The sequence below is a fragment of the Scyliorhinus canicula genome, chromosome 11 (assembly GCF_902713615.1).
Source record: "Scyliorhinus canicula chromosome 11, sScyCan1.1, whole genome shotgun sequence".
NCBI classification, from domain to species: domain Eukaryota; kingdom Metazoa; phylum Chordata; class Chondrichthyes; order Carcharhiniformes; family Scyliorhinidae; genus Scyliorhinus; species Scyliorhinus canicula.
The window spans coordinates 42817377-42839169 of NC_052156.1; the positions used below are offsets into that span (position 1 = coordinate 42817377).

General features: G+C 44.2%; 2 protein-coding genes across 2 annotated transcripts; both read left to right on the forward strand.

Moving 5' to 3' along the window:
• The first annotated feature begins 2570 nt into the window (after nt 1-2570).
• On the forward strand, nt 2571-12718 carry rpp14 (ribonuclease P/MRP 14 subunit). The gene is made up of 5 exons (XM_038810505.1): nt 2571-2743; nt 2835-2925; nt 8236-8312; nt 11337-11415; nt 12531-12718. Exons 1-5 carry the CDS (start codon nt 2661-2663, stop codon nt 12585-12587), a joined length of 387 nt encoding a protein of 128 aa, XP_038666433.1. The 5' UTR covers nt 2571-2660; the 3' UTR covers nt 12588-12718.
• LOC119973055 (hydroxyacyl-thioester dehydratase type 2, mitochondrial-like) lies at nt 12608-13418 on the forward strand. Its single transcript, XM_038810504.1, has one exon. The coding sequence runs from the start codon at nt 12664-12666 to the stop codon at nt 13180-13182; it is 519 nt and encodes a 172-aa protein (XP_038666432.1). The 5' UTR covers nt 12608-12663; the 3' UTR covers nt 13183-13418.
• Nucleotides 13419-21793: the final 8375 nt, after the last annotated feature.

Sequence of the window (21793 nt, forward strand, 5' to 3'; positions counted from 1 at the left end):
GTTAGATATTACCAACAATGCACTCTGCTATTTATATTTCAGAAATGTAAGGAAGAGAACGATTTAACAAACGTCAGAAAATGCCTCAAGGTCTTTATAATATTTACACCATCTCGGACCTTGTTATTTTAGTTGGAACTGGTCACACCATCCTGTCTGCTCCAAACTCCCATGATTGGCTTCAAACCAGTTCCTGAATCATTTGTCACATCCTAACCCAAATGACTCTGGACACAAGCTCTGATGCTCCCTTGCTTTTTCTATTCCGGCATTAAGAATTGTTCGTTGGAAATATCGACCCAATCCCTTCTGCACTCTCCTCAGAAACCTGTTCCAGATTCACCTCCACCCTGTTTTGAACTGGCTGTTCTCTCCCCCCCCCCCCCCCCCCCCCATTCCCTATGCAGTGTGCTCCCCCATTCTCATCCTTGTAAAGCATTTGGTCGCTAAATAAATGAAAGTTACTGCATCGAACAGATGCTACAATCATTTCGATATCATCCCCACACCTCAAACGTATTTTGTGCGTATGATAATTACAAAGGGAACAGAGCTTAAATGTCATAATGATCTCCTCTTGATTATTTAAGCTGATTTTAGCCGTTTCCATTGGTTTTCACATTCTGACCTACCACAGAATGGCCATGGTACAGGAGACCATTTGGCCCATCATGCACTTTCCAATTCTCGGGCAAGAGCAACTCAGCTAGTCCCACTCGCCTTTCCCGTCAACCTGTAATATTTTTCCCTCCAAGGACTTATCAAATTCCTTTTCCCTTTCTAAAGCTGATTGAACCTGCCTCCAGCATACTCTCAGACAGTGCATTCCAGATCCTACCATTTGCCATTTGATCTTTATGTCGTCTTTGTCGACAGGAATAGTGCCGGAAGACTGGAGGATAGCAAATGTTGTCCCCTTGTTCAAGGGGAGTAGAGACAACCCTGGTAATTATAGACCTGTAAGCCGTACTTCGGTTGTGGGTAAAATGTTGGAAAAGGTTATAAGAGATAGGGTTTATAATCATCTTGAAAAGAACAAGTTGATTAGCGATACTCAACACGGTTTTGTGAAGGGTAGGTCATGCCTCACAAACCTTATTGAGTTTATTGAGAAGGTGACCAAACAGGTGGATGAGGGTAAAGCAGTTGATGTGGTGTATATGGATTTCAGTAAGGCGTTTGATAAGGTTCCCCACGGTAGGCTATTGCAGAAAATACGGAAGTATGGGATTGAAGGTGATTTAGCGGTTTGGATCAGTAATTGGCTAGCTGAAAGAAGACAGAGGGTGGTGGTTGATGGCAAATGTTCATCCTGGAGTTCAGTTACTAGTGGTGTACCGCAAGGATCTGTTTTGGGGCCACTGCTGTTTGTCATTTTGTTGCCTGGTATGGAGGGAAGGTCTTACGAGGAAAGGCTCAGGGACTTGAGGTTGTTTTCGTTAGGAGAAGGCTGAGAGGTGACTTAATAGAGACATATAAGATAGTCAGAGGGTTAGATAGGGTGGACAGTGAGAGTCTTTTTCCTCGGATGGTGATGACCAACACGAGGGGACATAGCTTTAAATTGAGGGGTGGTAGATATAGGACAGATGTCAGAGGCAGTTTCTTTACTCAGAGAGTAGTAGGGGTGTGGAACGCCCTGCCTGCAACAGTAGTAGACTCGCCAAATTTAAGGGCATTTAAGTGGTCACTGGATAGCCATATGGATGAAAATGGAATAGTGTAGGCTTCAGATGGTTTCACGGGTCGGCGCAACATCGAGGGCCGCGCTGTAATTTCTATGTTCTATAAAAAGGATGGGCGCGATTCTCCCGAGTCACGAAAACTCGGGAAGCTGGCGTCAAAAACGGGTGCATTTGACGCCAGCCTCCGCCCCCCCCCCCCCCCCCCGACCGGGAACCGATTCAGCTCCCCGGTCGGGGCTAGCATCCCGCGGCCGTGAACTCCGGCATCGCGGGCTTAACGAATTTCGTTAAGCCCGCTAGCCAAAGTGAGCGACGGCTGACGCGTCAGATGACGTCAGCCACGCATGCACGGATTGGACGACTCCAACCCGCGTATGCGCGGATGTCATCACGCATATGCGTGAAACCCGCGCATGCGCGGGCCGGTATGCCCCTCAGCCGCCCCGCGAATGGATACAGCGGGGCTGTGGAGGGAGAAAGAGTGCGCGGGGTAAGTACCCGCTGCCCGCGATCGGTGCCCACCGATCACGGGCCCATGGCACCCTTGGCACGGCCGTGGTACTGCCGTACCAATCGGTGCCATGGTTCCCCCGATCGGGACTTTACGGCCGTTTTTACCAACGGTCAGACCAGGTGTGTTTTACGTTCGTAAAAACGGCCGTAAAGGCCTTGGAAATCGGCCCATCGGCCAGGGGTGAATCGCTGCTCGCCGTCGGCGGAGAATTGCGCCCGATGTCCCTCATGTTCAGATTCTCCAGCGCGGTCCGAGGCGTAGCGCATGCGACTTGACGATGGGTGAGTAGCAGTTGCCAGGTGACGAGGAAACGGAACTGACAGTCGCGGGGCGGGGGAGAACGGGGACGGGGGAGGAAGGGGCCGGAAGTGACGGTCACGTGATCATCGGTTACACGGCGGCCGGAAGTCAGTCTCCTGCCGTTTGCTAGGGCTGCTGTCAGTTTGTTGCCGATTATCGGTATGATCCACCCGGGGGAGGACGCAGCCTACGAACGGCACGTTTCCAGAAACACCTGCGACTATCACTACCTGAAGGTCGGCCTGTGAGTGAAAAGCAGATTCCCCGTTAACAGAGCGGTTCTTTCTGATAGGCTCGCTCACTCAGTTCAGGTTCTCTTTTCTCTTGTCAAACAGCGCGTTCGAGGAAACGAGGCCTGGGTTCAGGCTGAACGCTGCCCACTTTAAACAGCTGATCGTTTCGGCGCTGAAGGATTTGCACGGAGAGGTAGGAGTGCCGGATCTCGGGGTGACACTCAGCGGCTTCCATTCCAAATCGTTGCCGCTGTCCGAGCAATGTCACCGTGCTCTCGGCAGCTGATGACTAAATCAAAGGGTAAACTTTCAAAACGGACAGGATGCAGCAAGCAGCCGGTTTAGCAACGAAGGGACGGACACGCTGCCGCATTAAAGCTCGAATTAGAAAGACGATTTTGAAGTGAAACGGGAAATGAATTCACTGAAAACTGAAGTGATTTAGTAAACACATGACAGCAATGGCATTATAGGTGGGTTAGTTAGGAAGTTTTCGTTAAAACGGGGCACGCAGTCGTAAATTCCAACAAATGGGGCCGGAGTTAGTGAAATGGTATATTCAAGTTTTGCCCAAATTTGTGCAATTTGACAATTTACACTAAGATTTTATGGGATTATTATTAGCTTCATTATTATTTGGTCTCATTTTGAATTATTGGGTCCATTTCTGGATACCAAACTTCAGAACAGTGTGAAAGCTTTGAGAGATGGTGCAGAAAAGAATTGAATACTCCAGCGATGAAGGACTTCAGTTATATGGATCTATTTGAGAAGATGGGGTTATTCTTCTTACAGAAGATTTAGTTGAAGTGTTCAAAATCATGAGACTTGGAAACAAAATAGATTGAGAGAAACTATCTAATTGGCACAAGGATTGTGAACCAGAGGATCCCGATTTAAAACGATTGGCAAATAAACCAATAGTGACATGAGGGACATCTTTTTTACATGGCAAATGGTAGAATCTGGAATGCACTGTCTGAGAGTGTGCTGGAGGCAGGTTCAATCAGCTTTTGAAAGGGAAAAGGAATTTGATAAGTCCCTGGGGGAAAAAATATAACAGGATGACAGGAAAGGAGAGTGGGACTAGCTGAGTTGCTCTTGCCCGAGAATTGGAAAGGGCATGATGGGTCATATGGTCTCCTGTTACCATGACCATTCTGTGGTTTGCCAGAATGTGAAAACCAATGGAAACGGCGAAAATCATCTTAAATAATCAAGAAGAGAGCATTGTGAAATTTAAGCTCTGTAATCCCTTTGTAATGATCGTACGCACAAAATGACTCTAAGTTCGAATAATTGGGCATGGCAGGTTGAAGCAAATGCAATAGTGGAAGTTTTTTATTTTTAATGTCACTCGCTCTGTAATGAAACTGTATTCTCGTACGTAAAATACAGTGGTCTTAGTGAAGAGAACTAAAAAAGTGACGGAGGGAAAGCACTAAGAATAATGAGGCTTTGAGTCATTCTGCACCAAAAACATGTTCAGAAATTGCATGAATGCAAAAATTTCAACTTTTCTGTTTTTGGTTTGTAGGAGCAGAACTATGTTTAGCAAGTTGTGGAGGGACTTGGTAGACAATGGCAAAAAGGATAGAGGAAAATTGTGTGCAGTGTGCTCCTTGCAATTGTATGCAAGTGGTAGGCATGCACTTGAGCCCCGATTAAGAAAATGTAGATGAGCTGATAGACGGGCAGCATGGTCGGCGCAGGCTTGGAGGGCGAAGCGCCTGTTCCTGTGCTGTACTTTTCTTTGTTCTTTGAAAATGACAAAAAGCAAGTGTAAATTGTCAGGATGTATACTGTTCTCGGAGTCTGAGCTATATGAACAGTAGAAGAATTTATGGATATGCTATGTCCCAATCAAAGAGGAAACAGGATACAGCCTGGGCATTGTCACGTCTTACATGAAGTAAAATTAGAAGAAAAAGATTTTCTGAACTGGATGTCTGCCAGTTAAATGGTGATGAAGGCTTGGACCTTCTATTAGAACAGTACTCCCCAAAACGTGCTGGTGTGAACCCATTTTAATGTCCCAGACCTGATGTGACACAAGAATGAAAATTTGTGCGTGGGGTGGGGTGGCTTTCAGCAGGGTAGGTGGTGCCAAAATATAGCAAAACAGCTTTACCCAATTCTTATTTTCCAATTAAGGGGGCAATTTAATGTTGCCAATTCACCTACCCTGCACATCTTTGGGTTGTGGGGGTGAGACCCACGTATACACAGGGAGAATGTGCACTCTCCACACGGACAGTGACCTGGGGCCAGGATCGAACCCCGGGTCCTCAGCGCCGTGAGGCAGCAGTGCTAACCACCATGCCGTCCTTACTATTTTCTTTTTAAAGTGCATATTAACTTTAAACATATAATAATTGGTTACAAGCCTATTTACCTCTGCCTCCCCAAACCTTATGTTAGGCATTTTGATTGCAGCTGAGGCATCATGGCTTGTGCAATCTGATAACCCCCTTCGTCTCCCAACAAACTTCAACCCAAAGGAAAATAAATCGGGCGTGCTCAAGGCAAACACTGAGACTGCTTGTGCAAAACTTGTTCACTCCCTTCCTCTTCAGCAAGCAGTGAATCAAAAAATATCAGACGCAGGTGTCATGTGGCCTGCGAATCAGCCCCAGGACTTTCCACTCCACTGCTCTCATTATGCCATTGGCGCTTGTGACCCCAATGGGGGTTGCGAACCACAGTTTAGGCACCCCTTAAAGTTCTTAGATGAAATTAGCAAGAAAGCATGGCTGGACTTCGACAAATTTCAGAATCTAAATGGTCATTCCATGGAGAGCTAGATCATAGATTCAATAGTTTATAAAAATGATTGACAAAATTTAATTTGGGGATCCCTGGATTAGCATTTAAATTGCCGAATTGTGCCAAGGTGTCTCATTTGGTCAGGCTCCTGGTTCTAACTGGCATTCGGTTCTCTGAGAGGGTCAGCCTGTTGATTAAAAATCCAGCTAAAAGATTCAGCTGTGGTTTAGATGAGTATATAAGGCAAATAAAAGAGATTAGTAATAAGTGTGAAATTTGTAAAATGTATTGGAGAATGCTACCAGGTTTGATTGCAAACCTTCCATCTGCACAAGACTAATGAAGTAGTTGTCATAAAGGTATAGGACAGTGATGGAAATATTTCCATTCTATATTTTGTAGACCTGACAACCAGATAAAGCCTTTCTCCATAATACGTAATGAGGACATAACGTTTATTTTAGACAAAATCATGGGGCAATGTATCGGAACTTGGGACACCAGCAAATATTTGATTAATAATGGAAGGGAATTCACCAATATTGAGTTCGGATACCTATGAAAAGATGAACTTTGTGTTCATGAATACCACAGTATTTCTGTCATCTGAAGTCATCTGATAAAACCAGACTTCAAGTTCATGACCACCCTGACATGGGCAGTTCATGCAACAAAATGGTGCTTTACTTGCAGGGTTACAGACTTTCATCAAAGCTGAGGCTATGGAGAAAGTTTGGAAAACTCCTGACGCATTGTCTTCGACCATCCAAGACAAAATGTAATTCTTCTTTTTAATATGTTTATTCAAAGTATTTCAATATAAGCAAAATAGCATAAAACAATTAATTCAAGTTACAATGACAAAGAACATGACAAACAATCAAAAGACTAATCAACTTAACTCTTCTCCCCCCCCCCCCCCCCAACACTAAATTAAACACTTTAACAACTGACAGTGTCTAGATCTTTAAAAAGGCTGACCTGACTCTAGTGCCAAATCAACAAAATGTGAGGCATGGTCTGAAATCACAATGGCAAGTAACCCCCCACCCACCAAAGGGAGGAGAGGCCTATTCACCACAAAATTTGACACACGAGTATACCTGGTGCACATGAGAGAAAAAGGAAGAATCCTTCTCACTCGGGTGCGAGAACCACCATGGATCTGCCCATCCTCCCATCTGCTCCATAAAAACCAACAAAGCCCTGGCCACCCCGGATAGAGTCAGATTCGGACCTGGACCAATTCATTTTGGGGTTCAGTACACAGTTTAAGTCACCCCAAAATAAGCTGATGTGAATCCAAATCAGGGATGCAGGCCAGCAGCTTGTTAATAAAATCCCGTAACGTTCCAGTTTATAGCATAGATATTACCCAGGACCACCGAGGTGCCCGCCAAAGACCCAAAGGCAATAACATGTCTACCATTGGGGTCAGCCAAAATCTTGGGCAGAAAACGTAACCCGTTTATTGATTGAAATTGCCGTACCCCAGGCCCTACTATCAAGGCCCAAATTAAAAGCGTGTCCCACCCACCTCTTCTGCAACCTTATCTGGTCTCTGACCCACAAATAAACCTCTTGCAGAAACACCACATCGGCATTTAAACCTTTAAGATGAACAAATACCCTCAACCTTTTCACTGGGATTCAACCCCCTGACATTCTAGCTGACCAAATTAATTGGAGGCCTACACCCCCCCCCTCCAGGATCTGGAGTCAGCCATTTCAACCAAGAAGGATTATCCAACAGTGACTTAGAAAGTACAACAACCAGGCCCACCCAAGATGGCTGGCAAACCCACTAACAAGATTAAACAGAAAGAAATCTGTAGTCACCATCAACAAACTACCCTTTTCCTCCTCACTCCCACCCTCAGACACTACTACACCCAAATACACATACAGAACATAGTACGGTGAACGTAAACCATAAAAACCTACTTCTGATGAGCCTAACGCTAAACCAAACAAAAACACTAAGCTCATTATATAAAAGAGAACTAATGTCATGAGCTGCAATCAACCCCGCAGCACCATTCCCGTTAGCGAAATCTTTGGCTAGCAGGGCGGCTCCTGCCCGGAGCAAAGAAAAATGCAGGAAAAAACACAATATAAAAATCCTTAAAACATAATATTACAACAGGGAGCTATATCATTTCACAACAGTTAGAATAAATGGAACACAAACTGACATAAAACTAAATCCCCTACCCAAAGCCCAACTTGCAAAACATTCAATCCTAGCAAATCCAGATATCAACATGCCCAACCCCAATATCCAAAAACCTCAAAACCCTCAATCACCCCGCGCCCAGACCATGCTTCTTTACAAAGGAATTTGCCTCCCCCGATGCATCAAGAAATAATCTTCCACACATCATTGCACAATGCATATCAGCTCCCTTCATGCAGCGTCAGATCCAGACAAGTAGATTGTTTATGCTGTGGTGTTTGAGGCAACATCGATTTTTTTTTTAACCTAGAGGCATCCAAACTCAGAGTTGATATTTTCAAATGAAAATTTTGGTGGTTTGCTGTACATGAGGCTTTTGAATTACTTTTAAACATGAGCCAGAAACATTAAGTGGCAGCGCAAAAAAATCCCAAGTTGGAATTTATTAATCAAGTAGCCATTCTTACTCTTTTGCCTTTGGAAAGTGTGCTTGGATATACCTTCAAAATTCACACCTGACACACACTAAAGGCTAACGTTCTGAAAATGTTAATTTTGCAGATTGGAGCTGCCTTGCCTTTTGATGTATTGAAATTTGAAGAAGAAACATTGACATCTATATTGAGAGTTAAAAGCAAGTAGGTGTGCATAATAACAATTTAAAGGCACTTCATAATACAATATGAAGATTTGAAAAATTAAAAAAAACATTGGTAGTGCATTTCATTTTTTAAAAGCCTTTTCAAACATATAAGCCAAATAACAGTCATTTGCATGTTACAGGGCCATAATACAGGTAGGACATTACTAATGCAAAACTAGTTTTCACATCTATCACCAGATCAAGTGCTATCTGCCTGCACTATCCTCAGCCAGAATCAGATATTATTCTGATGTGGGTGGCACAGTGGTTAGCACTGCTGCCTCACAGCTCCAGGGACCCGGGTTCAATTCCGGCCTCGGGCGACTGTCGGTGTGGAGTTTGCACTTCCCATGTCTGCATGGGCTTCCTCCGGGTGCTCTGGTTTCCTCCCACAGTTCAAAGATGTACAGGTTAGGTGGATTGCCCATGCTAAATTGCCCCTTAGTATCCTAAAGGGTAGGTGGGATCACTGGGTTATGAGGACAGGGTGGAGGTGTGGGCTTAAGTAGGGTGCTCTTTCCAAGGGCCGGTGTAGCCTCGAAGGGCTGAATGGCCTCCTTTGCTGTAAATTCTATGATATCATGAGAGCAACAATAACTCCCAATTTCTTTTCTGCAATAGTAACCATCTCTTTAATCACTTCTCTCCCCCTGCCTCCTTGCCCCCTCATCACCACCCTCATTTCCAACCAGTATGAAGCTCATGGACAGCTTTGTCGTGAATGCTGACATTATTCGATCAGCTTTCTCTGCTGCTCCAGCAAGTAATTAGGAAAGCTAATAAATAGAATATTATAATTTATTATGAGGGGAATTGAATACAAAAGTAGGGAGGTTATGTTTCAGTTGCACGGGTCATTGGTGAGACCACATTTGGAGTGCTGTGTGCAGTGTTGGTCATCCTATTTAAGGAAGAATGTAAATGTGATGGAAGTAATTCAGGGGGTTTACCAGACTAATATCTGAAATGGGTGGATTATCTTTTGAGGCAAGATTGGAGAAGCTAGACTTGTATCAGCTGGAGTTTAGAAGAGTAAGAGGTGACTTGATTGAAACATACAAGATCTTGGGGGTCTTGACAAGGTGGATTTGCAGAGGATGTTTCCTCTTGTGAGAGAATCTAGAACTATGGATAACTGTTTAAAAATAAAGGGGTGCTCATTTAAAATAGATGAGGCAAAATCTTTTCACACGAGGGTCATGCATCTTTGGAACTTTCTTCCTGAAAAGACGGTGGAAGAAAAGTTTGAGCATTTTTAAGACAGCAGTGGATAGATTCTTGGTAAGCAAGCGGGAGATAGGTTGTCAGGGTTTGATATGATGCAGATTTGAGGTTATTATCAGATCAGCCACGATCTTATTAAATGGTGGAGCAGGGTGCGCATATTCTGTCACTCACTCACTCCCACACACATAGCCAATCACACTCACTCCCACACGAACATTCATTCAGTCACACTCACTCATTCCCACACTACTCGCCTTCCCTAGGCCCACCGAGGCCTTGCCCTCCCTGGGCCTACCGTACCGTTGCTTCTCTCAGCCCAGCAGCTCTCTAAACACTCGCCAATGCTAGTGCTTATTAGTAACAAATGTGGGAGAGAACTGGTCAGTGGTTGGAGGAACAGATCCAGGTGGATTCTTTCATTGAAACTTGCCTCTTTGACAAGAATTTTTAAAACTGGGTTGGGACAGCCTGGTCCACAGGTATTATCATCAACAAGCCTGATATAAGTCATTGTCTTTTGGCCCTTGCCACTGATTCCATCCTCTTCTCTGGCTATTCTTTCAGGTTGAACCAGATTGTTTGCAATTTCAGTGAGCTATTTTAATGCTGAACAATGTTTCAATCGCCATCAATATTTTGGGGGCTGCTATTAACTAGAAACGGAACTGGTCCAAAAACACAACCTCTACCACCTAGAAGGCTCAGGGCAGCGGATGCATGCAAACACCACCAACCACACACACCATCCTGACTTGGAACTATATTGATGTTCCTTCACTGTCGCCGGGTCAAAACTCTGGAGTATAAATGCTGGGGCTTTGCCAGTGCCACATCCATGAACAAATAAAAATGGTGTCTCCATCATAGAAACTATCTAATTTCACTCTCTAATGCCTCCAATCTAGATCCCTGCCTCAATCCATCTGCTGGAACCTGATTTTTTAAAAAAAAACATCTATACTCTTGGGATGTGGGCATCACTGGCAAGACCAGCATTTAATGCCTCTCCCTAATTATCTTTGAGAAGGTGGCTGGGATCCATCTTCTTGAACCACTGCAGTCCATGTGGTTTAATGTTGGCCAGGACACAGGATAACTAACCTCCTCCTCTTCAAAGTAGAACTGTGGAATCCATATGAGCAGGCAGATGGGGTCTTGGTTTAATGTCCCATCCAAAAGATGAAAGACCTGATCTATGCCTTTGTCACCTCCAGCTTTGATTATTCCAATGCTTTTCTGGCTAGCTCCATTCTCTATCCACTGCAAAGTTCAGCTCATCCAAAACTGCTGCCAGTATCCTATCGGCACCCAGTTGTGCTGTCACACAATCTATGCCTTCACTGACCTTTATTGGCTCCTGGTCACCAAATACCCCCAAATGTTTTATTATTATCCTTATGTTTCAATTCTGTTATGACTTTTCCCTTCTCTGTTACCTTCTTTAACCTTGCAACAAGCCTGCTTGAACTGTCTGTTCTTCTGACTCCTGCCTCTTGTGCATTCCCCACTCACCCAAATCTTGGCCTATACTCTAGAATTCTCTTGCTAAAACCTCGGCTTTACACCTCCCTTGCTTTAAATCCTTTCTTTAAAACGCAACTCTTGAACAAAACATCAGGTCATCACCAAAAAAGCTCCTTTTTGTCAGCATTTTTGTTTGATTCGGTCGCTGAAGTACTTGGGAATGGTGTTTTTAAGGCTGCTATGTAAATTCAAGATGCTGTAAAAGAATAGTAACATAAATGTCACTGCATAATCTTAAAAGATTTGTTGAGAATGTCTCTGTTTACAGTGGCCTTGTGAAGCTATGGAGTGCATTGACCCTTTTGGGATCCTATCAAAATCAGAAATGTGCTTTCAGAGTGACACAGGTATTGTATATAGTTGCTATAAAATAATAGTTAACCTGTTCAATTTATTTTTAAATTACAAAATAGAAAACTGTAGATTCATCAGTTATCTAATGATTGAGCGACCTCAATGGACCATAAGAATTTATTGAGTGAGGGAAACTTAAATATTGTTTGTATTTAACATTTAGCTCCAAGTACCAAGTCTCATCCAGGGTCCTAAGCAGGGAGAGCAGCTATCCATTGGCAGCAGCTGAAATAGTTAATTCAGGAAACTAGCTTGAGCTGGTCTTTGCTGTACCTTGGCTATTTAATTAATCTACCTATAATTTCCCCCTTTCTATGATGCTTGATATTATTTGCTTTTACTCTCATCTCAGTGTCTCTAACCAAGCCTATCTCAGCAAATCGATCTTGTTACTCTCATAAAAATAACTTAGACTATCCTGCCACTCTACTTATTCCATTGCACTATAGAGAATATACTGGATTCAAAGTTGAGGTAAAGCTGTGACAGTCCACCTTCTCACAGCATTCTGTGACAGAATGAAGCACAATGTCTATGGACTGAGCAGGAGAAGTAGGACAAAACTCTTATCTGGAGGTACATCCGTTTGATTCGATCACTGGAGCAGATCTGGCAAAAAGGTGCATTGATATGGATTTTAATTTTGTACCTCCCAGTTAGAGGGTGGCACAGTTAGCACTGCTGCCTCACAGTGCAAGGGACCCAGATTCGATTCCGGCCTTGGTTGACATCTTTTTGGAGTTTGCACCTTCTCCCTGTGTCTGTGTGGGTTTCCTCAGGGTGCCCCGGTTTCCTCCCACAGTCCAGTGATGTGCAGGTTAGGTGGATTGGCCATGATCATGCGTGGGGTTGTAGGTATAGGGCAAGGGAGTGGGCCTGGGTGGAGTGCTGTTTGTTGGTGCAGACTTGATGGACTGAATGGCCTCCTACACTGTAGAGTTTCTATGGATTCTGTAATTGAGGTCAAAACCCATGAAAATGTCATCCTTGATGGGAACTAATTTCTGGTTGTATTCTTGATCTTCAAATGTATCAAACTGATTCTGAAACAATCAGCTTGTTTGTTTCATGTGTAAATTAATTGTCTTTTTATCTTTCTATTGTATAGGTCTCCCCATTTCTTCTTGCACTATCGGGCAACAGTAGAGAATTGGTGTTGAACTGAAATCCCTGACAAATCACAGGTGCTTAAAGTGACCCACTACTCTTCTTGGAAAAACTGGATTGTATAATTAGAGAAAATGCCTTTTGGTGCTCAAAGAGTTATCCGTAGTATCTTTCAGAGCCCTTTAAAAATGAGTCAGTGGCACACAGGCAGCATCTTGATGCTACAGAATGCTTTTCTTCAGTCTGTGCATCTTCAGGTCGGTGAGAGAGCTGAGCTTACCAAAGCTTTTACCCAAAATGATGTATTCGCCTTTTCAGAATTAACAGGTGATACGAACCCACTACATCTCAGTGAAGATTTTGCCAAAGCCAGCAAGTTTGGAAAGCCAGTTGTACACGGTGTACTGGTTTGTGGATTAATGTCTGCAGTTCTGGGAACCAAGATGCCTGGATGTGTTCTTCTGTCCCAGGACCTCCGTTTTCTAGCACCTTTGTATATAGGTGAGCGGGTCTCAGCAATTGCGGATGTTATTAAAGTAAGGAGGTCCATAGCTTGGATTGCTGTTCAATGTATTGTCAAAGAAACTGAGAAGGTTATAATGAAAGGAGAAGTGAAGATTATGCTGCCAGAAGGTAGAAATCAAAATGTATGATTCTTATCATTGAAACTGGAAAATAACTTGGAAAATGTTTTCATTGGATACTGCCATTTTTTAAAATGCATGTTTTATGGAAACTACTGAAAAACTCGTAAAATAATTTGAAAATGAATGCTATGTTTTCAAACAATAGTGTTTGACTGGTATGTTTGTAACACAAATCTCAGTGACTATAAAGGCTCCCTTGTAATGACAGCACAGAATTTTATTTGATAAACTTTTCTTTCAAAGGAGTGTCTCTGCTTTTGTTATTCAGAAATATTTTTCTTTCAACTTGGTGCTCATCAATGTGAATGGTGTTCATGCTGGGGTACGAAACATTTCCCACTTTTACCATCCAGTGTCAACGTCAAAGAAAGGAACTTGCATTTGTATCATACCTTTCACAGTTTCAGGATAATCAAAAGTTCTTTACTGCCAATGCAGTACTTTTGAGTGCTGCCACTGGTGTAATGTAGGAGTGTAATGTAGCCAGTTTACACAAATTAGAATTCCTTGCAAAAATTAGTGATCGGATAATTTGTTTTCAGTTATGTTGTTTGCGGGATATATATTGGCCAGAACACCAATAGGACTCCCCTGCCAATCTTTAAAGAATGCAATGGGTCTGTTGTGTCATCTGAGAAGACTTTCATTTAACACCTTATCTGGAGATGGAGCCCCTAACAGTACAGCACTATGATCACATTTCTGGAATGGTACTTGAGCCCAGAACCTACTGATTTTGAGGCAAGTAAAGCCAGGTATAGTATGGTGAGATAGTCAGAATTCATGTACTTTGGTCCAAGATAGTGCCTCAGCCCCAACCTTACAGGAGAACCTCCTACAATACTTGTGACATTTTTCTATTCTACACATTGGCAATTTTGTGACTTGCATCAGATTAGCTTTAAAAAAGGGGACGGCAATTTGCATTGTGCTCCTCTGCATATTAAAAATTGGAGTGAGATGGCCCAATTTATTTCACAAAGGCCCCTTTCAGGAATGTTTTTTTTAAATTGAATGATTTTGAACCTAGCTCCCAGGGTTGTTAAATCCAAAATGTAACCCACTGTACTACTCCATTGCACATTAATTCCAGCTGAAATTATTTAAAGTGAAATTTTGTTCCAAATGCTTGGTACAGTTTATCAAGCATTCTTATTAAGTTTACTACTACTCTTTGTTTTAAGGTGTCAGTGCTCCTAGTCTGTAATGTGAAATGGAAAACTACAAACAGGCCAGTGCGCAATAACATTATTTGCAACGGTTTTTAAATAGAAAATGTATTTTTTCATCATTTAATACATAAAACATGATGGCACTAAGGATCACTGAAGTTTCAGATTTCGTATGTTATAAATTGAACAAAATGCTGGTTAGGTTGTAATGTAGCCTGCAGTTTGAGAATTCAAACCATTTGTTTCCCCATATAATTTTGAGTATATGTTGAAAGACGGATTGGATTTCACTGCAGCTTTCAACACTAGAGCAGCACTCCAAAATGTTTTGCTTGACTATAAAGGAATGCATTTTTCTCATTAAATGTAACATGAAGTTTGACCTTTGGAGGCTGCAAACCCATTATCATCAATATCAAAGAAGGTTCACAGCCAGAAATTTAAAATATAAATCCTAACCAACTGGAGAAGTAGAGATGTGTATTGTCAGTGTACACGTGGATGCTGATCGCACATTTGCTGTTGGTGGGAGGGAAAAGGGGTGGAGAGGCTTGGACTATAATTAGATGGTTAAATTCCACTGAGCTGGAAACTGAGGAAATACATTGGAGACTGATGTTGAGTGTGTCAAAGACCAGAGAGGAGAAGGAAATGCATTGCTGTCACAGCTACTGAAAATGGTGTTTGTGATTTTGATAAAAGCCATTTCAGTGTTGTGGCATTGACACAAACCTGATTGGAAAGATTGAAACATGGATGATTGGGAAAGATTGGTACAGATATGGGAAGTGACGACCTTCAAAAACTAAGAGAAGAGGGAGTTTGGAAATTAGGTAGTTCCTGGACAGAGGAACAAAAGATGGATTTTTTCAGGGTGGTACAGACAGGATTTGAAAGAAAGTGTGATAGTACATGAGGAGAGGGAATCATATAATGCCAGGTAGCATAGGAAAGGAGGTTAGTCAACAGTTCAGTAGGAAGATTTTAAAGCAGCAGGATGGGCATTGCACACAAGATGAGCTTGTAGAGTACACATGAGTAATGGAGAGAAACTGGATATGGACATGAGGCTAGAGTAGTCTCATAGTGGAGAGTATTGACTTTGTCTCTGTAGTGGAAAGCAGCAGAGAAAGCTGAACGGGTGTTTTCTTAGGCAAAGAATTATGAACTTGTCTTTTGGAGGTGAGGGCAGATGAAGAGTTAAAGGGACTTCTGGTGAAGTAAATGGGGATATTTGAGTCCAGGCTGATTCTGGAATAGTACCTGATATAGGCAACGCATGGTGTGATTGAGACTGCTTCATGTGGTTTAGCCAGATGTTATAATGGATACTTGCAGCAGATATGCTTAAGCTTATCATCCTTGAAATTGTGAGTGTAAAAGTCAGGATGATATGCGACTTGGAGGTGATGATGTTCTAGTGCATCTGCTGCTCTCCACCTACTTGGTGGTAGAGGCTACTGGTTTGGGAGATTGTGCTGAAAAGGTCTTGACAACTTACTGCAATGCATATTGTAGATGAGAAAGTGTCAACATGGTTTCGTAAAAGCGAAATTGTAACTAATTCAATAGAGTTCTTTGAGGAAGTAACAAGTAACGTAGATAAAGGGGAATCAGTAGACTTGCTATATTTGGATTTCCAAAGGCACTTGATAAGGTGCCACGTCAAAGGCTATTACACAAATAGGAGCTCAGGGTGTTGGGGGTAACATATTAGCATGGATAAAAGATTAGTTAATTAACAGGAAGCAGAGGATTAAATGAGTTTTTGAGCTGGCAAGCTGTATCTAGTGGAGTGTCGCAAGGATCCGTGTTCAGGCGTCAACTATTTGCAAACAATATCCGTAACTAGATAAAGGAGCCGCTTTTATGGTAGCTAAATTTGCCAATGATACCAAGGTAGGTAGGAAAATTGGCAAGAGGAAGTAAAAAGTCTACAATGCAATATAGGTAAGTTAAGTGAGTGGGCAAAAATTGGCAACTGGAGTATAATGGGGTAAAATGTGAACTTGTCCACTTTGGTAGGAAGAATGGAAAAGCAGTATACTATTAGTACAAAACCTGTTAGTACAAAGGGATTTCAGTGTCCCGGTACATGAACCATAAAGATGTAGTGAGTGGGTACAGTAAGTGGAATGTTGGCATTTATTGCAAGGGGAATGGAATATAACAGCAGGGAAATGCTGTAAGAAAGCAATTAGTGCAAAGAGGGGATATGAGAAAGCTCTGGCTGGTAAAAGTAGGGAAAGTCCCAAGTAGGGCAGCAGGGTAGCATGGTGGTTAGCATAAATGCTTCACAGCTCCAGGGTCCCAGGTTCGATTCCCGGCTGGGTCACTGTCTGTGTGGAGTCTGCACGTCCTCCCCCTGTTTGCGTGGGTTTCCTCCGGGTGCTCCGGTTTCCTCCCACAGTCCAAAGATGTGCGGGTTAGGTGGATTGGCCATGCTAAATTGCCCGTAGTGTCCTAATAAAAGTAAGGTTAAGGGGGGGGGGGGGGATTGTTGGGTTACGGGTATAGGGTGGATACGTGGGTTTGAGTAGGGTGATCATGGCTCGGCACAACATTGAGGGCCGAAGGGCCTGTTCTGTGCTGTACTGTTCTATGTTCTATATCAATGGGAAAAGGGTAACCAGGGAAAGAATCGAATCCATTAGGGACCAACAGGGAAATCTGTGGGTGGAGCCAGAGGACATTGGTAAGATGTTGAACAAATACTTCATGGGTGGGATTCTCCGCCGGCGGGATTCTCCGTTTTGCCGGAGGTTTCCTGATGGGGTGGGGTTGCCCTACAATGGGAAACCCCATTGATCGGCCGGCATAACAAAGAATCCCGCCAGTGGGTCGAGGCAGAAATGTGGCAGAAATTCGCCCAAGAGAAGGAGGAGGTGGAGGTATATATAGAAGCCGGAGAGAGACTGTGTGATTCTTGAGCAAATTGTCATAGGGAGTGAAAAGATATTGGAGGTGTTGGCTGGCTTAAAAGTGGACACATCTCTAAGTCTCGATGAATTGTGTCCTAGGATGCGATGGGAAGCGAGGGGGGAGATTGCAGGGACTCTGACCCAAATGTTTTATTCCTCTCTGGCCTCGGGGGAGATGCCAGAGGACTGGAGAATGGCTAATCCCCCACAATTTAAGAAAGGTTGGAGAGAAACCGGGGAAATACAGACCAGTGTCTCGTATCAGTAGTAAGGAAACTATTGGAGAAAATTCTGACGGGGAGAATCTATCTCCACTTGGAGAGGTAAGGTTTGATCAGGAATAGTCAGCATGGCTTTGTCAGAGGGAGTTCATGCATAACAGATGTTTTTGAGCAAGTGACCAGGTGTGTAGATGAGGGTAGTGCAGTTGATGCAGTTTACATGGATTTCAACAAAGCCTTTGACAAGGTCACATATGAGAGATTTATAAAGAAGTGGGATACAGAATAACTTGAGACGGTGGATTCAAGATCGACATAGCTGTAGGAGACCGAGGGTGATGACAGACGGCTGCTTTAATGACTGGAAACCAGAGTACAGTGTACCACAGGGATCTGTGCTGGGTCCCCCATTGTTTGCCATTTACAGAAATTACATGGATGACTATGTGGGGGTAGGATCAGTAGGTTTGCGGATGACAGAAAAATTAGGCAGGTGGTTAATAGTGAGGTGGTGTGTGTTGGGTTACAGGAAGATATAGATGGAATGGCCAATGGGAAGAAAGGTGGCTGATGGAATTTAACCCTGTGTGAGATGAACACTTTGGAAGGAGTAATGTGACCAGGAATAATTCAATGTATAGCATGACATTGGTAAGGTCTGAGGAACAAAGGGACTTTGGCTGGTTTGTCCATTAATCTCTGAAGGCACAAGGGCAGGTTAATAGGGTGGTGAAAAAGACATACGAGACACTTGCCTTTATCAATTGAGGCATAGATTACAAAAGCAATGAGGTCTTGCTGGAGTTGTATAGAACTTTGGTGAAGTCACAGCTGGAGTACTGTGTGCGATTTTGGTCACCATATTATTGGAAGGATGTGATTTCACCGGAGTGGGTGCAAAGGCGATTCACCAGGATGTTGCCTGGGATGGAACATTTTGGTTATGAAGAGAGGTTGGATAGACTTGGGGTGTTTTCGCTGGAGCAGAGAAGACTAGGGGGGTGGGGGTGCGTGACCTGATCAAGGTGTACAATATTATGAGGCGCATGGACAGGATGGATAGGGGGCAGCTGTTCACCTCACTTGAAGGGTCAGTTACGAGGGAACAGTTCAAGATGAGGGTCAGGAGGTTTAGGGGGGATTTGAGGAAAACTTTTTTACCTGAGGATAATGATGGTCTGGAATGCACTGACTGGGAGGGTGGTAGAGGCGAGTTGCCTCACATCCTTCAAAATGTATCTGGATGAGTACTTGGCATGTCATAATATTCAAGGCTATGGGCCAAGTGCTGGCAAAAGGCAGGTCAGGCGTTTTTCATGCATCGGTGCAGACTCGATGGGTCGAAGAGCCTTGGTGAGACCATATCTGGAGTACTATGTACATATTTGGTCTCCTTATTTGAAAAAGGATATAACCGTTAGAAGCCATTCGGTCATTGCTGGGATGAGGGTCTTATGAAGAAAAGTTAAACCGTTTGAGCCAATATCTGTTGGAGTTTGAAAAATGAGAGGTGACCTTATTGAAACACAAGATCCTGAGCAGACTCAGCAGGATAGATGCTAAGAGGGAACCCCCTCTTGTGTGGGGAGACTAAGAACTACGGGACACAGTTTAAGAGATCTCCCTTATAAGTCTCCCTTGGAGATGAGGAAAACCTTTTCTCTGAGGGTCATTAGTCTGTGAAATTGTCTTCCCCAGAAAGTAGTAGTAGTAAGAAGTCTTACAACACCAGGTTAAAGTCCAACAGGTTTGTTTCAAACACGAGCTTTCGGAGCACTGCTCCTTCCTCAGGTGAATGGAGAGGTATGTTCCAGAAACATTTATATAGACAAAGTCCGAGATGCCAGACAATGCTTGGAATGGAAAGCTCGTGTTTGAAACAAACCTGTTGGACTTTAACCTGGTGTTGTAAGACTTCTTACTGTGCTCACCCCAGTCCAACGCCGGCATCTCCACATCATCCAGAAAGTAGTGAGGCTGTGTCATTTAATTTATTCAAGGCTGAGGTAGATAAATTTTTGATTGATAATGGTGTTAAGGGCCAGACAGGAAAATGGAGTTGAGACCACAATCTTGTCAAATAGTAAAACAGACTTGTGGGGCCAAATGGCCTACTCTTATTCCTGCTCTTAAGTCCTATGTTCCTGTGCAGACACAATACTGGTATTGAACAGGTGAATGTTTAGGCTGGTTAATGCAGTACCCAGCAGTTGGACAACTCTGGCCTGGCTGACATTTAGTTTCTTGTGTTGTTACAGCTGCACCCATCCAGGGCATTGAAAAGTAATTAATCACAGTCCAGGATTGTTGCTTGTAGATGCTGCTCTTTGAGGTCGTCGCCAGGAAGCTGATCGCCCTGCTGCAGAGCCAGGCTGTGGAGGCACAGCAGGCCACAACAATGGGGGGTCCTCCTGGGGCTGTTTATACGGCCTCACTGGACCTGTCAAGGTAGCAGAACCATATCTTTAACAGACCGATGCACTGCTCGATGGCAGCTTGTGTTGCACTGTGCGCCTCATTGTACCTGGTATCTGCAGTGTCTGTGGCCTCCGCAGTGGCGTCATTAACCACAACCTGAGGGGGATATCCCTTGTCCCAAAGAAGCTCTCCCTGTAGCCTAGAATGCCCCTCGGGATCTGAAACTGGCTGAATATGTAGCTATCGTGTACACACTCTGGAAAATGGCTATATATGTGCATGAAATGCAACTGGTGGTCGCACACCAGTTAGACATTGAGAGGGTGGAACACCTTCCAGTTGATGAAGTGGCTCTGCGGAGAGTGATATGGATGCAGTCAATTGCCCCCAGCACCTGTAGCAGACCAGCTATGTAGCCAAATCCCTTAGCCCTCTCATGCTGCCAGGCCTGGTACAGGTTAAAGTGGATGCAGTCCAGAGCCTGTGCATACAGTGCATCAGCCACCTGATGAGCAGATGTTTGTGAAATGCCACAGAGATTCTCCTGTGGAACCTTGGAGGGACTCCGTGGCACAGAAGTTGAGAGCCGTCATGTCCTTGATGGCCACAAGGAGTGGGGTGTCCTCCGCCACCACGTTGTGCCAAGTCCATTTGGTGCTGCACAGTCTCCTTCATAAGGCGGAGTTTTCGATGGCACATAGTGTCGGACAGCTCCATGAAATCTGGTAGATGGTCCTCTTCAGCCTCTGGCCCCTGATCCTGCCTTGCAGCTTCCTGGTCCTGTTCTGCAAGGTCTTTATTCAAAGCTGCCACATGTTGCTGCTGGAGTCTGTGCTCTTCCAGCAATGTGCTAAGTAAGACAGTCAGCTCCACTGGCTCCATCCCGATATCAATCAGAACCTTGAGGGATAGGAGAGAGAGAGAGAGAGTCAGGTTGGGGTCACAGCCTCTGGCCGTTACTTCCTATGACCCAATGGATTTCCTGACCTGGAAATAGCCAGGTCCAGAGCTTCGCCGGCAATGATCGCGCACACTCAGCTTGGGTGCCCTCCCATCTCCAGAGTAGGGCTGGCCCCGGCATAGACCCGTACCCACTTAAACTTGCCTGAACCTACAGTCTGGGTTTCCCCTCCCTTAAACTCGCTACGACTAGTGGTTCTTGCAGGAGGGTTATGTGCTTGCTCATCCCAACTGGCCACGGTCAACTGGATGGTTATGTTTGCCTTGGTAGGGGTAAACCTGAGGGATCCTGACTGGCAGGTGTTGGGGTCCCGGCAGAGAAGTAACCCCATTGCTTCTTAATCCTGTGTCACCAAGCTTTAAGCCCTGAAACTGGAGGATCATCCTATTCCTTGACTTTAAGACTGTGGGGAGCTGACATTTTAACTCTTGATGGTCAATTCATGTCACAGGCATGAGTCTCAGGAATTCACAGATAGCGAGGAACGCCTGCAAGTGGCTGATGATAAAACCCGTGATTGAATCAGGGACCTTTTGATCTCAATCTACCACTTTCCCAACTGAGCTATTTTGGCTATATGTAGTCAGGCGCAATTGCTTTCTCCTCCAGGGAGATACTGCTAATAGGCACTCTTCTTAGTGAGGCTGTGTAATTCTGAGCGCTCTTGTTGTCATGCCTCCTGGACAGTTAATCCATAGGCTGAACCCCTGTCCACTGGGTGAGCACCGTGTTGCTTTCTTTCAGGGTCTCATCCACCCAGCCCATTGGGCCTGGCTGCATGGCTCTCACCATGCGCCTTGCAGCTGCCCCCACCTTAGACTCCCATGCCACAGACTGCAAACTCACAGGAGACTTACACAGCACTGAAAGCAGTCCAAGACCACGTACACATACCGTGGTCCCCAACCCGCCCCTCGAGTAGAG